At 39.7% G+C, this 15,638-nt stretch overlaps 1 protein-coding gene across 7 annotated transcripts in view; it reads left to right on the top strand.

The window, feature by feature from the left end:
- The window catches only part of FNDC3B (fibronectin type III domain containing 3B), a 341,119-nt gene that overhangs the window by 67,164 nt on the left and 258,317 nt on the right, over nt 1-15,638 (top strand). For all 7 annotated transcript variants that reach the window (XM_080656861.1, XM_080656865.1, XM_080656862.1 and 4 more), the window contains exon 2: nt 4,096-4,234. In XM_080656861.1, coding sequence (XP_080512987.1) covers nt 4,124-4,234 — 111 coding nt within the window. In that variant the 5' untranslated portion in view covers nt 4,096-4,123. The remainder of the gene's footprint in view (nt 1-4,095; nt 4,235-15,638) is intronic.

The raw sequence follows: 15,638 nt of genomic DNA, 5'->3' as shown, positions 1-15,638 counted from the left end.
GTTAATAGCTAGGCATTATCTTGCCTAGAGATAATTTATTGCTTTTTCTATTTGTCTCTTGCGTTCCAGGCAAATGAAAGTATCCTCTGTATGTGCATGGAGTGTAGAAATGGGTATTTAAACATTGTTGGCTGTGTAAACTACCCCATCTATATGAACCTCTTACTTTGTATTCCCGTCAGGATAGTCTGGTTTACCTTTGGTGGAACTTTTAGGGCTTAGGAAACAGGCCTTGTATTCGAGCAAGCTGGTAGCCTAGGGAAATTTTGTTATAAGAAGTGAGACTCATGCAGGGTTCACAGTAGCTTACATTCACTTAATTCATTTTTCCATTTTTCTCCTTAAAGGTGTAGTCATTGGGTGGCCGAGTTGAGGCATTAGAAATTCCCACTGTAAACTGTCTAAGGAGTGATTGTGCATATAGTGATTGTGACTTTAAAAAAAATGTATAGTTCTCCCTATCTTCTTCTCCCTTGGTCTAATAATCTGTAATAATCTCTGCACATTTATGAGGTAGACCGTCTAGTAGGAAAAAAGAAAAAAGATCCAGGCATCTTTTTGTTTTGTTTTGTTTTGTTTTGTTTTGTTTTGTTTTGTTTTTATAGCACAGCTGCATTACCCAAAGTTGCCTATATAGTTTTCAAAAGCAAATACAATTATCTATTTGTGCCAGTGGACTTGATTTCTTAAGTTTTTTTTGCAACTTTGTGCGTGTCCCCGTACTCTCCCATCCTATATATACACTAGAGGCCCAGTGCATGGGGTTCATGCACTGGTGGGGGGCGTGGCTTGCAGGGATTGGCCCACTGTGGGAGTGGCTGTGGACCCGCCCTCTAAGCAGCTGCTCATCCCAGTCAGCTGAGTGGTGCTCCCACTGTGGGAGTGCACTGACCACCAGGGCTCAGCTCCTGCGTTGAGCGTCGTTCTGCTGTTGGGTCGCTGGGCTTTTATTATATAGGATGAGACATAGGTGGGTCTACTGGCCTATACCTTATGCTACCTTGCGCAACCTGGAGTTTAACTTCCCAACTTGAACTTGATACCTGTGCTTAAGAGTGCTACCTACAGGGGTTAGATGGTACATCTTGTTAATAGCAAGCCCCATTGTTTTAACAGGATGCCAACTAGAAGGTTTCTTCAATTGAAATTGTCGGTGTGAGACATAATGTTGGTGTTGAGACATTCTTTAATATTAGGGGCAGGGGACCAGGAATGCCTGGATTTTACATCAGATCAAAATTATCTCTTCCTACCCAGTTCCTGTGGTCCCTGCCCAAGAAACAATGAGTAATAGGAACAAAATAGCATTGTTAATTTAATTTGAATCTCAACCCCCAATATTGAAAACTTCAGTTAGCTAGGTTGGACCAGTTGGAGCATAAGTAGCTTCATCTCAAAGCAGGTTCTGACTAAGGACCTCCATTCCACCCCGCCCCACACCCCAACCCCTAAACTTGTGTCATTATTTCCTGTCCTCTGGCCCTAATGTAAGGACCTAGGGGCTGAAAGGACTTAGGGTCAGCCCCTGAAGTCACTTTACTCCTGCTGCTTTATTGAGTGCAAAAAGAGAGAGCAGGTTCCACCATTATGCTTCTCTGTGAGATGACCAGGACTGTCCCACGTGGATGAGGGCTTTGGTCTGTAACAGAGAAAGGAGAGGAGACAGAGCCATAATCTGCACCATAATCTCACCAGCAAATGCCTTAGGGCTCTTCCTTGGGGAGAAGTGAGGAAAAGGTAGAAGTGAGCATGAAGAGCTTCTTCACCCCCACATGCTTTATCCTCAGACCACTAATTTAAATTACTGCCCTACTTATTTAACCTGCAGTTTTGAAGAACATTAATTAAAACATTACACTTAGGAAATAGGCCTGTGTAGTATCATCAATCTGAGGAAAAGCAGCCATTCTTTCTTTATGCACTAGTAGAGTAAGGTATGTTAGAAAAGAAATTGAAATGGACCTCAGTACTCTATCATTTGACCTATTCAAAATCAAACAGTGATGTCATGATAGTGTCAATGGAATTGTCTTAGTTAATTTTATTGTGGAAGGATCTGTTTCCTGCATCAGCTTTTGTAATTTTATTTGCTTAGGAACTGAATAATTGCCTCATAAAACAGCATGATGGTACTATTAACACTGAATTATAAGACCTGTTATAGAATGTGCTTCCCTGGTTGGGATAAGACTTCACTGTTTGGTACTTAAAGTAATTAGTTTCTCTAAATGGGGTTATAATGAATAGTGTAAAATTTTACCTATTTAAAATAAAAAGTTTACAATCTATTGGGTGGCTTTTATGCATCATTTGATATTTTCAGGGAAGGAGTTTCTTTTCAGTGGGATTGGGGCGGTATATTTAATGTTCAGAATGGAGGTTGTTCAAAATGAGGAGAAATATTTTATTTCTATCACACCTGTTTAAGACAAATCTGAGGCTGTTATTAAAGGATTTGCCCCACTGCTGTGCCTGATTTGGATATTGAGTGTTAAAAGACCATGGAATTTGAAATTTTGGGGGACTTTATTATGAATGATAAAAAATCTAACTGAACAGTATGACAGTGGGTTTTTAAATTAACTTAAAATAGTGCACATGTGTTTATTGGTTTATTGGTTTATGTCTATGCTGTTAAACATCTTTTCTGCCATAAATTTTAGCCATAAGTGAAGAATATGTAAATACTTTCGAAAGAATAATAATAATTTAAATATTTTATAGTTTAAAATAGGAATTTATTATTTTCCTACTGTTGTATTGAAAAGCTAGATATTGGTGGCAAGTACCATTATGAAATGAAAGTGGGACTTGTGTTGTTTTGGATACTTGTGTGAAAATTGTTTATTCTGTTGAAACAATGGAATCTGCCTTTCAGCTCCGTTCTGCACAAGATGCCATGGGTAATCTGAGATACAGGAAAGTTCAAGATGTACACAAGTGATAAAGATGTAAATATACAACAGGCTAAATTCAATTTAAGGAAATGACGGGAGAGAGATAATTAGGAGAATGATTAATTACCAAATTAACGGCAAGGTCAGAAATTGTAATAATTGCAGTATAGGTGGTTAACCTTTGTTTCTTTGCTTGAATTAACTGATTATGTACAGTATTTTGATCTAAGTAAAAGGGAAAAACTGCCCTTATAGGTCAGTTGACCTTTTTTTCTATGATTACCTTACATCTAATGATATCACCAGTTTTTGTTAGACACTTGCCTTTTGAAAACATCATCTCATTCTATCCTGAGAAAGATCCCTGGAGTGGGGTAGTTACTATTCTTCATATATTTTTAAAATGTATAAATAAATGACAATGTTGAGGCATAGGAGGTTGCATTCACATGGCTGTTTGGAGACTCATCTGTGGTCTCCTAGTTCAGACTCTTCCATGTACTTTAACCCTCCTTGGGCTTGACAGAAATATAATCCTATCTAATAAAGAGGGAATATGCTAATTGACCCTCACGCCGTTGCAAAGATGGAAGTGCCCACATCCAATAAAGAGGGAATATGCTAACTGACTGCCATGCCCTCAAAGATGGCGGCGCCTACAGCCAGAAGATGGCAGTGCCCAGTCCCCTCAGCACCGCCAGGGCAGCAGGTGCACAGCAAGGCCGGGCCCGCCCCATGCACCTGCCTCCGGAGTGCCCCAGTACCCTCAGCCCCCCAGCCTCCCAGGGCTAGCTCGAGGCACAGGCAAGCCTCGGATGGCGACTACCCAGCTGCCCAGGGCTGGCCTGAGGCGCAGACAAGCCTTAGATGGTGGCTGCCCAGCCACCCAGGGCTGGCCAAGGCTTGCACTGCCAGCAGTGGCAACAGCAGAGGTATGATGGGGCGTCACCTTCCTCTGATCGCCGGGTCGCCTCCCGCCCCGAGGGCTCCCAGACTTTGAGAGGGGGCAGGCCAGGCTGAGGGACCTCCCCACCCCCTGTCAGTACATGAATTTTCATGCACCGGGCCTCTAGTACTCTGTGATAGAGTAATCTGAGTTTCCGCTGACATCAAGACAGAGCACTTAAATGGTTGTTACAGGTGACTTTTTGTGGTCCTGAGTACTTTTTTAAAAAAAAAAATGGTGGTTCTTTTGCAGGGAGCCAGTTGAGTGAAGTTCTCCATGAATGTACGTCACAATGATGATGACCGACCAAATCCCTCTGGAATTGCCACCATTGCTGAACGGAGAGGTAGCCATGATGCCTCACTTGGTGAATGGAGATGCAGCTCAGCAGGTTGGTGTACTAAGAGGGAAATTTAAGACAAATTATCTAAGGGGAAAACATTAACTCAGTAATTGTTTTGAGATGGAAAAATCTGTGATTTTGAACATGAGTAGTTTTAGAGGTGTTTTTGTTGTAGAATTACTATATGATTTTTTAAAACATGAGAAATTGTTGTTTTTGAGAACAGCAAATCTTACCTCATCCAGTTAATATTCTCGAATACAAAAAAGTCTCATTTTTGAAATGAATCATTTTGAAAATATGCACAAAAATGATATATTGTGCTTTTGACTGGTTTGCCTGGTTGGCTAGAGCAGGACACTGAGAGTGTGGGTCAGGTTTTGACCTTACACAGGGGGTGACTGGCCTTGATAAGATGCAGAGGTTCCTGTGAGTCCACCCTGGCTCCTAGAGCAGGCCTTCCATGTATAGAGCTTGTTACTCAACATTACAGAATAGACAAATTATTTTTGAACTTATCTATGTAACATTTGGGGAAAAATTTAAACAGTAAGTAAAACTTTAGTAAATTATTAGAGACTGGACTATTCTGATAACATTAATTTTTTCTTATTGACTACAAAAACCGGTTTTGCTTAGTCTTACACTAATTAAATATCATTTTGTCTTTGTGTAGTTTTTTAGAACCACAAAAGTAAAAGTCTTTGTTCTATGAAAAGTAGAATTGGAAACAATTGCTTAAAAATACTTACCTAAATATATTAATAATTCAAATAAGTTAAATCAATTATCTTTGACATCAGTATGTGTCCCTCACCCCATCTATCATAGCACAATAACACTTTTTATCTATCATAGTACATTAATACTTTGTATATATCTACTTTGTATAAATCTCTATTGGATCTCATTTTGCTGCTTACTAATTTGTATTTTTTCCTGCATTAGACTGTGAACCTCTTAAGAACAAGGAACATCTAATAGGTGCTCTGTGAACATCTGTCCGTTGAATACATTTCATCCCTTCTTACTAGTGATGCAGACATCTCCCTTTTGCCTCCTCAGTCTCCCTTTCTCTCTCTCTCTGCTGGATCATTTTCATCAACATATTATAATATCTTTTATCGTAAACACATGAACCACCACACCTCTCCCCACCCACAAAACAACCCCCCTCCCTTGATTCCACATCACCTTAACCACCTTACATCTCTATTCCTCTTACAACAGAACCTCTGTTTCCTTATCTCCACTGCCTTTCAACTCCAGAGTCCACACCTGGGTCTTATCACCTTTGCCTACCAGTCTGTTGGCTTTATCTCAGGATCATTTCTGAAACCATACCTTGCCATGTCTACCTTATTTCCATCACCACTACTGGACTCTCACCAGGATAGGACAGTCCTTCTCACTGGTCTCTCTGCTTTTATTTTCCTTTTGCTCCACTGGAAAGTATTTGCCACATGGCAGTCTTTCAAGTGATCTAAAAGCATACATTGTGTCATGTCACTGCTGTTACACCAGGAGTAAAATCCAAGTGTGTACCCTGGCCTGTCAGCCTTACATGTTTAGTCCTTGCTTCTCTCTCTCTCTCCTTTAACATTTTAAAATTGATTGATAAAGAGAGAGAGAGAGAGAGAGAGAGAGAGAGAGAGAGAGAGAGAGACAGAGACATCAATTGGCTGCCTCCTACATGCGCCCCAATCAGCAATCGAACCTGCAATTTGGGATGTGCCCTGACCAGGAATCCAACCCACCACCCTTTGGTGTGCAAGACAATGTTCCAATCAACTGAGCCACACTGGCCAGGGCCCTTGTCTTTCTCTTCATCGTTCTTCCACTGCTGTGTCCAGCCACTCACGGTACTCTAAAGTACCATGAATGGTTTCAACATGCAGTATTTGGTCTCCCTTCTTTTCACTAATTAAAAGAATAAAAAAAGACTTAGAAAGCATCTTCTGTCTCCCAGATGTAGTCACCTGATTCCTGTTTGCATATGTACCTAGGACACCTGAGGCCCCCTATCCATGTTATTGTGTAGCATTTTAGTATTCTGATGATTTCTTCCTCATTTCTGTAATTCAGTTTGCACAGAACACCCTTTTATAGATTATGAACCAGCATACAGAGCCCGTAGTTATAGAATTATTCAATAGTCAGTAATCTCCTTTGCACCTAGAAATGACTAAAGACTGGATTTCCTCAGAAGGCCTTATGGCATTCCCCTATGCTGTGTATCTACCTAATTAGAAGCTGCTTAATAACTTTGGTTTATAAAATCACATTTTTAATTCATCTGGGACTTTTTCCATAAAGATAAGAAAGGGAAAATCTATCTGTTCTATAAACAGTCAAATACCAAGCTTTCTCAAACAGGGGGTACACTTATTCTAAAAAATCTCATCAGGAGGAAGTGTTTCAGTCTTTCCAATTAGTAAATATGTTTGTGCTAGAAGTATTAAAATTTATAGGTTATGTGGGCCAAGCTATGTGGGCATTAACCCTAAATTTCTCATAATAGGTTATAATTGTTAAGTGGGCAGAGTGTGTTTGGAACATCTCTCAGCAGGACCAACCTAAGAGTTATCACGTGTTGAGGTTGCCTCTGTTGCCACTATGGCTCAGCCTGGACAGTGGGTATGTGCCTGACAGTTTTCTTCCTCTTTCTGACCCAGAGTCCCCACCCTGTATCTCCCTTACTTCCTCAAGCCTCCTAACATTGACCTTTGGCCTAGTTAAGTGTGGCTAAGTCCTCTGGGCCTGTGTGTGGAACCTGGGTGAAGGCACAAGGGGAAAACTGACCCAGGAGCAAGCAAAATCAATGATGGAGAAATGCCAGACAGGAGGTAAAGAAGAAAGGGATAGTGGTCACCAAAAGGGCAAGGACCAAAGGTGAGGGAGGACCCAAGGATCCAAGAGTCTCGGACTGTGTGAGTTCTGAGTGCTGGCCTGGGGCATCTGTGGGTCTTTGCTGCCTGCTCTTAGGAGCCTGTGTGGTGTGCTGCTCAGGGCCTCTGTGTTCAAGGATCAGGGCACAGGACACATCAGAGAGAATGACCTGTTCTAATGTTTTCAGAGGATTTTACTGTGCTGTGCCTCTGCGGCAACACCTTTTCATCTTAACAAGGACCTCTGGAGGCGCAGCGTTATGGCTTCAGTGGTGGACATTGCAGGCATTGTCCAAAAGACCCTTGGGGGAGGGGTGACATTTTTAAGGGGGCAGCACTTGAGCCACCTCTCAAAGTAGACTGTTGTGAAGAGCCGCCCACTGGCTGCGGGCTCTGACTCTGCATTTCTGTTAGGAGTCTGGATGGCGAAGCTTACCTTGTCTGTGTTTACAGCATTCTTAATACTTTGCAGCTGTGCAGAGGACATGCTAGTTTCTGTGTATGCAAAAGAACCACCACAGTTATGAGAAAGCTCTTCCGTCCCCACAGCCGCTCTCCTGATCTCGGCCCTGTTGGTTAGAATTTAATTAGTATGAGTTCTTGGCAGGCTTCTCTGCTCTGTTCTGGCTCTCTAAATAAAAGACTGGTAATTTTCATTGACCGAAGTCATGTGAAGTTTGAATCCTTGGTTTGTCATTTTATATAGGTATCAGGAAAAGGAGGGTTCTTCTCTTAAAATGAAAAGCCATCCTCATTATGAATGAAGATTTAAAAAATAATATATTACCAACTAAATAATGAGCAACAGCAGCAATAACAAGCATAATATGGACATAGAGCAATTTAACAGCTTTACTTACTTAATGGCTTCATGGAGATATATCCGCATGCTATGTAATTCACTTATGTAAGAGTATACAATCAGTAGAATTTACTCTGTTCACAGAATTGTGCAACCACGACTACAATTAATTTTAGAACATTTTAATCAAACTAAAAAGAAATCCTGTAGCAGTCTCCATTCCCTTCTCTCCCCAATTCCTACGCAACCACTAATGCTCTCTGTCTCTGTAGATAATTTGCCTACTCTGGACAGTTTATATAAACGAAATAATTCCGTGAAATAAGATTGTAGCATGTATGAATAGTTCAGACCTTTTTTTTTTTTTTTTTTGCCAAAAAACATTCCATTGGATAGATATACCACACATGTTTTATTTATCTACTTATCAATTGATGGACGTTTGGGGTTTCTCACTCTTTGGCTATTAATAATGCTGCTGTGAGCTTTGTGTGCATGTTTTCATTTTTCTTGGGTAGGTACCTAGGAGAGAAATTGAACACTTTATTTTGAACTGTTGTTTTCTAAATAAAACACCTCTGTTTCTCACTATAATTTCTTCTACTTTGAATAGATAACATAGCTAAATAAAATTTGTTTCTCTTACTACGCTAACTATATTATTCTTGAGTTATAAAAAAATCAGGTTTTGACCAGAGTTTTTGTGTGTGGCAATATAAATTATAGTGCATGCCCTTTGGTAATCAGAATATCAGAGCCTATGTTGACATTTTCAGAACCTAATGGTATATTAATTAAACTGTCTTTGACTTTTAGCACATCTTGGAGATTTAAAAATGTAGCAGCTAATTTTGAGCATTAAAGAGTAAACATCAGTCCAATTTTCAACTTTTTTATTGGTTTTAGTAATCTCTAAGGAATAATTATAGCAGCCACTAGTTAAATAAGGAAATTATTAGGTTCAGAACAGAAGTGTTAACATAGCGTTTCCTGATTTGCTAATTTAATCTGTGACATTTATAACCTTCAGGAGGGTGGTATGCCACTTTATATTCGTTTTCTTTCGTTTCTTCATTTTTTGTTAATCTGCACCGAGGATATTTTTTTCCATTGATATTTAGAGAGTGGGAAGGAGGGGGAGAGACACAGAGAAAGATTGATGTGAGAGAAACGCATCGATTGGTTGCCTCCCGCACTGGCCCTGACCGGGGGCGGGGATCAAACCCAAGCCTGGAACCGAGGTTGGGAGCCCTTGACCGGAATCGAACCTGAGTACCTTCAGTTGATGGCCTAACGCTCTAACCACTGAGCAAAACCTGCTAGGGCAATATTCTTATATTCTTAGTGATTCTTCTCACGTATGTATTGATTAGGGGCTGTAGAGTGGGGATAGAATTAGATGCCTCTTGGTCCTGACTAGCTAGCATTTAGCACATCTTAGAGGGCACGTAGCACATGTTTTGTTTGTCATACTTAAGTCTTTTTTTTCTTTTAAACGTGCAGAATATTGATTGCTAATGAGTGTTCCTTATGCTTCTTCAGGAAGTAGCTCTCCTTAAATATAAACAGAAAGCTTGTCTCTTCTGCCATCTCAGGATAGCATGTTAACAAGCTTGCCCTGGAAGACAGGAGGTTAAAGTTGCCTCAGCCATGTGCAATTCTCTTGACTTTGTCTATTCCTGTTGCTCAGCATTTAGCATGTCATTTTATTGAGAGTGAGGTTCCCCCCCTCCCCCCGCTTTTGTTTCTTCTCTTTGAAAGTCTTTGTTTCCCCTGGACAGAATACACAACCAGACTTTTCCTGGAGTATTCTTTGGACTACGCATTTCCAGACAGCGCATTAAACATATTAAAACTTCTCACGTTCAGATGGTGCTCGTCATTGGCGTGTCTTTTACATCAACTGTGCTTCTTCTACTAATCCAGTGACCTTTTCTGTTCTGGTTGATATCTTCTTAATAACTCTTCCCCTGACAGCTTCCTTCTTGCATTCAGTAGTTCAGATCCTCTCACCACACAGGTTTACTCTTTAAACACACTGATAGCCACTGTGTCAGAAGGACCCAGAAAGAGTTTTAGCTCTCAGTATGGTGTAGAAAAATGAATAAACACTTCTTGGGAAGTTTGCCCAGGAAAAAGAAGAATATTCAAATGAGAATGGGACTGGCAGTTAAAAAAGAGGCTGTAGCTTTTGCTGAATAACATAGAACAGCTCCTTTAATGACAGAATCCTATTTAGAAGCTGGGGCATGGCTTGAAAGTAGAAAGAGGCTGGTCAAATGTTGGGTTTGTAAAACCAAGTATGAGGAAGCTCAGTGTTGGGTCAGATTCTTCGGCATCAAGATGTAGAGAAATGTGTAACTTGTGCAAATGTTGAAAGAAAATGATTATTGCAAACTACTTTCCACATTCTCTACCACTCAAACTTATAAAGACCTCTGGTGTCAAGATATTATCAGTCTCTTTTCTTTGAGATTTGGGGTAGAGAGGAGGAGTGAGGGGGTAGGATTTATGACTGATTTAAGGAGTGACTGAATAATAGATTTATTCATTTTAATAAGCATTTATCAAATGTCTTGTATGCCAGCATTGTATTAGGTGTTGGTGACACAAAGATGAATAAGACTGTTCTTGCCATAAATGAATGAGCAATCTAATTGGGGAGCAAAATGTCGTTTAATACCCAAGGGGCTGTATTTACACATCTCTGGTGCTTGGATTGGGGAATGTAATAGTGTCCTGGGACCACAGAGGAGGCATGGAGCAGGGTGTGGGATAGGCAGGCAGGAGAACAAACCAGGCTAGGGAAAGTGTCTGTGGGAGGGTGAGTGTGGTCAGAGGTGAACTTGAAGTGAAGTCCAGGACTATTATTCAAGCTTTGCATGTAATGTAATCAGTTTCTGTTTTATGAAATGAGAACAGTCTGTAGAGATAGCATATTTCAGTGGAGAGCTAATATTAGCGGCACCCTGAACAGACTATATCTGTACATTCTATGATCTCTTTTCTGTAATCTTTTCTATTCAGTATTCCTGTTGGTGAATCTGTCTATCCTCTGGTACATCCAGCCTGGGGTCCACCCTTGGCCTCTTGATGTCTGTTCCTCAGAATTACTGAGTCAGCAGAGGTTCAGACTGTGAGCATCGCTCAACTGGAGTCACAGTCCAGCAGCACAGGCACCACCCCTGCCTCGAAGGGCCTCCTTTTAACTGTAAAAAGGGTGTGAGTTTATCCCGGTCTGTAGTCTCATTTTATAGTCCTCTCTGCCTTGCGTTTGCCAAAATTCTGTTCACTACAAAGGCTGCCGAAAAGGCATAGTCTATGCATAATCTCAGTCTCATAAAGGAAAATGTTGATGCCATATTATCAGAGGGTGTTGTTAAATTTGGCACCCACAATAATTACGACACATGCCATATAATTATGACAGCTCTGAGCTGTCTGGGTTGAGAGACACTTCAGAATTTAATTAGCCAAAGGCAATAATAATAAGATACAAGATGTAGTCAGTATCCTTTAAATGGTAGAAATTGAGCTGCCTTCAAAAAGAAGAGGATTAAGGAAAAACACTGGCATGGCAAGGTTGCACTGCAAAATAATGGCAATTTTAAACTCCCCAGTGGTTTTAACTTTATGATTGTTTTCGACGTGGTGCACTCTTTGTCTAGTTGCACAGTAAACTCTGGGAGAACAGGGACTGTGTCTCTTGTTCACACTTTGCCTGGCGTCTGAGGTAGCATTCAGTAAATCCTTCAGAAGAGATGAAGGATAAATGAAATGAACAAATTCAATTCATCTGGATCGAGGCTTGAAGACTGTCTATGTGGTGCATACAGGCTTTTAAAAAAAACTTTACAGGTAACAACAAAAAAATAAGTGCCAATATTTAAAAATTGGAAGATTTACATACAATGTTAGCTCTCTCTGTTTATCTGGAAAACCCAGAAGATCTGATAACACGAGGCTAGTCAGTACACTTAACAATTGACTGGCAAAAAGTAGCAGCTGCTGCTTTAGTTGGGGAATGTCGTCCTCAGTCCCACTCTGTGCTCTCCATGCTCATCTGAGTTTGGAACCGGGAAATTGTTGACTTATTTTACCTTTGAAATTGCATCTTGTGTTCACGCATGTTGTGATTTACATGTAACAAAAATATTTAAGATTTTTTTTGGCACACTCGTGTATCACACTGATGCAGTGATTTTAAGCCTCCTAGTTTTCTACTTTCTTTATGACTTGTAAAATGAACTAGTGTGGGCTTTGGTCCACATGGTTTTGTACCAGGGTGTCAGTTATGTCTTACAAGTTAGGGCCCAGGTGTTGTTTTTTTTGGCCTCAGCTCCTCAGTGAACAGTATTCGAGCCCCTAAACAGTGCCACATTGAGCACTCACCACAGCATAGGAGGGCAGAAGAAACAACCGGGCGCCTTGGTTTTAGTGTTTACAGACTAGTTAGGGGACATTAAACACAGATACGGGGTATCAGCGTTCCAAGGGCAGAAATGCAAGTACTTGTGTTTATGATCTTTTTTACAGTTTCCAAGAATCAAGTCTTCTAAGTACTTATTGAAATAGAATTTTTTTAAAAGTAATCTTTTCCTGGCATTACCTAGAGGAGGCATTTTTTATTTAAATCACTTCTATATTAACTTTCTCCATGAATAAAATTAAATTTGGTAGACTCCAAACCTCTGATTTCTGTTATTTTTTGAAAATGTGTATTGGTCACATTGAATACGATGTGACAGCCATTGATGTATCTCATAGTGCAGTAAAAATATACATACCCACACAGAGGAAGAAAAGATGGGGCAGTTCTTCATCCAAAATGTGTTAAGACATATGTTTGCACATAATTGTTTTCATGTAGGCAAACTCTGCTCTTTTTTGTCTAAAAATATGACTATATATAAATTATATATGTTACACTTCAAACATGACAATAGTGATCAAACTGCATAAAATTAGTAACATTAATCTCTAAGATCCATATGCAATTGCCAACAATAAACAGCCTGTCAAGGAGCCAATTGTTGAAGTGCCACAGTGTTGTATCTACTAAGTAGGTGATTTGGGGTTTAGCTACCTTCAGATTACATTAATTTCTTCATTTTAATTGGGATTGGCCAGAATTAGGTGCTTCTTAATAGTCTTTTGGCCAGCTCTACTGTTAAAATGTTCAGCACAATTATTAACGGGAACAATTCATTTGACCCTGCCTCTCTTGGATCCACTCTTTGTTGCTGATTCTTTGCTTTTTGCAGTATAGTAGATGTCCATTTGGATAAAATGGGCAGTTTGCATTTAGAAAATTACTTTGCCAGGGTTTCTGCTTTGCAAATCATTAGGCAGGTAAATGGAGATAGCAGAGAACTGGGGGTCTAATTTTGGGGGCAGGTTGACTAGAGACTATTTATATCAGTCAAGCTGTCTTTAGGGTTCCTGTCCTATTATTTAAAAAAAAAAAAAGGATATCAATTTATATGAGTCAAAATTTATATTTGGAAAGAAATGGACTTGTGCTGTTATCCAGTTATCTTACATGACTTTTAATATTTAGGAGGGGTTGTTAAAATCTTCCAGAATTCATCAGTGAAGCATGTTACTTCACTAAAAAAGTTCATTTGGTCTTTATATTGGAATGTTGAGTTGTCCTTTGAGTTCATGGGAGAAACTATAGCACACTGAAACGTGTTTTGGTTAGTGAAGTTGCTTGGTAGCTAAATGGGACAGAGTTACACAACTCATTCATTTTTCCTGATTTGACCAGTTTAATTGTTTTGTGTTGACAGAATGGGCCCTCTTTTTTTTTTCTTTATTAAGGTATTATATATGTGTCCTTATCCTCTCATTGTCCCCTCACCCCCCACTCATGTCCTCACCCCCCTAGTGTCTGTGTCCATTGGTTAGGCTTATATGCATGCATACAAGTCCTTTGGTTGATCTCACCCCTTTACCCCCACTCTCCCCCTACCTTCCCTCTGAAGTTTGATGGTCTGATTGATGCTTCTCTGTCTCTGGATCTGTTTTTGTTCATCAGTTTATATTGTTCATTATATTCCACAAATGAGTGAGATCATGTGATATTTATCTTTCTCTGACTGGCTTATTTCATTTAGCATAATGCTCCCCAGTTCCATCCATGGAACTGTGGCAAATGGTAAGAATTCCTTCTTTTTAACCGCAGCATAGTATTTCATTGTGTAGATGTACCAAGGTTTTTAATCCACTCATCTGCTGATGGGCACTTAGGCTGTTTCCAAATCTTAGCTATGGTGAATTGTGCTGCTATGAACATAGGGGTGCATATATCCTTTCTGATTGGTATTTCTAGTTTCTTGGGATATATTCCTAGGAGTGGGATTACTGGGTCAAATGGGAGTTCCATTTTAGTTTTGAGGAAACTCCGTACTGTTCTCCACAGTGGCTGCACCAGTCTGCATTCCCACCAGCAGTGCACGAGGGTTCCTTTTTCTCCGCATCCTCATCAGCACTTGTTGATTTGTTGATGATAGCCATTCTGACAGGTGTGAGATGGTACCGCATTGTCGTTTTGATTTGCATCTCTTGGATGATTAGTGACTTTGAGCATGTTTTCATATGTTTCTTGGCCTTCCTTATGTCCTCTTTTGAAAAGTATCTATTTAGGTCCATTGCCCATTTTTTGAAGTTGTTTATCTTCCTTTTGTCAAGTTGTATGAGTTCCCTGTAAATGTTGGAGATTAAACCCGTATCGGTGATAACATTGGCAAATATGTTCTCTCATGCAGTGGGCTTTCTTGTTGTTTTGTAAATTGTTTCCTTTGCTGTACAGAAGCTTTTTATATTGATGTAGTCAGAATGGGTCCTCTTAAGACCTATCTTAATTCTCATCACCTTGGCAAAAAGGCTATATAAAAAATATCCTTATAGAATGACTGTTTTTCTCTATAATTAACTTGGTGACTTTAGTTATGACTGAAAATAAACTATTATAACATATAAATATAATATGAATTAGAAAGAAATGGTAACAATTTTTTTCTTCTAACTGTTGAGATGGGAAATCAGACCTTGGGCTTACATATATCCTTGTCTGTGAGTAATATCTGTTTTTAAAGACTTAGGAAACGAAATGAGAATGGAGTTGTGTAATAGAGGTCATTATCCTTTCATCGATGGGTGTTCACATCCAGTTTCCTTTTTGGAGTCTTCCCTTTTCTTGTCTTTAGAGTGATTTACTCATGGTCAGGCACTGAGAGCTTCCCCTCTGTACTGTCTGCCTCTCTACTTGGTGCCACTTCAAGCTGCCTTGGGACTTTAAAGAGCCTGTAAGGAGAAGCCCTGAAGATCAACCTCACACCACATGTGTGCTCCTTCTTTGGAGGGTGGCAGTAGTTCATCTTCTAACAGTTATCCTAAAACCAAGCAGGAAGTAGAGGATAAAAGATTTGTAAGGTTGACTCTTCCAGAGATTTAAGTGCCTTAAAAAACAATGTAAAAGTTATATTAAAAATTAGATTTTTGACACTGAAACAATTCCCAGTATCTACATAAATTTTTGGCATTCACCTCAAACTCAAATGTTACTTTGTAAGCTTGCTTTCATCTTTTAGTTGAGTGGTTATTTGTGGGTAGTAAGTTAAATTGTTGCAAAGAATGGCTTCTTTTTGATATTTTGATTTCTTTGTTCCATCTATGGTGGAGGGAAGTAATAGTAACTATTTGAGGGCCTGAGGTGCTAGGAATGGTGGTAAGCACTTCTGTACATCATTTCAACCAG

This window comes from Plecotus auritus, assembly GCF_963455305.1.
Source record: "Plecotus auritus genome assembly, chromosome: 2".
In the NCBI taxonomy this organism is placed as follows: domain Eukaryota; kingdom Metazoa; phylum Chordata; class Mammalia; order Chiroptera; family Vespertilionidae; genus Plecotus; species Plecotus auritus.
This window is presented reverse-complemented; position numbering and strand designations above follow the sequence as displayed.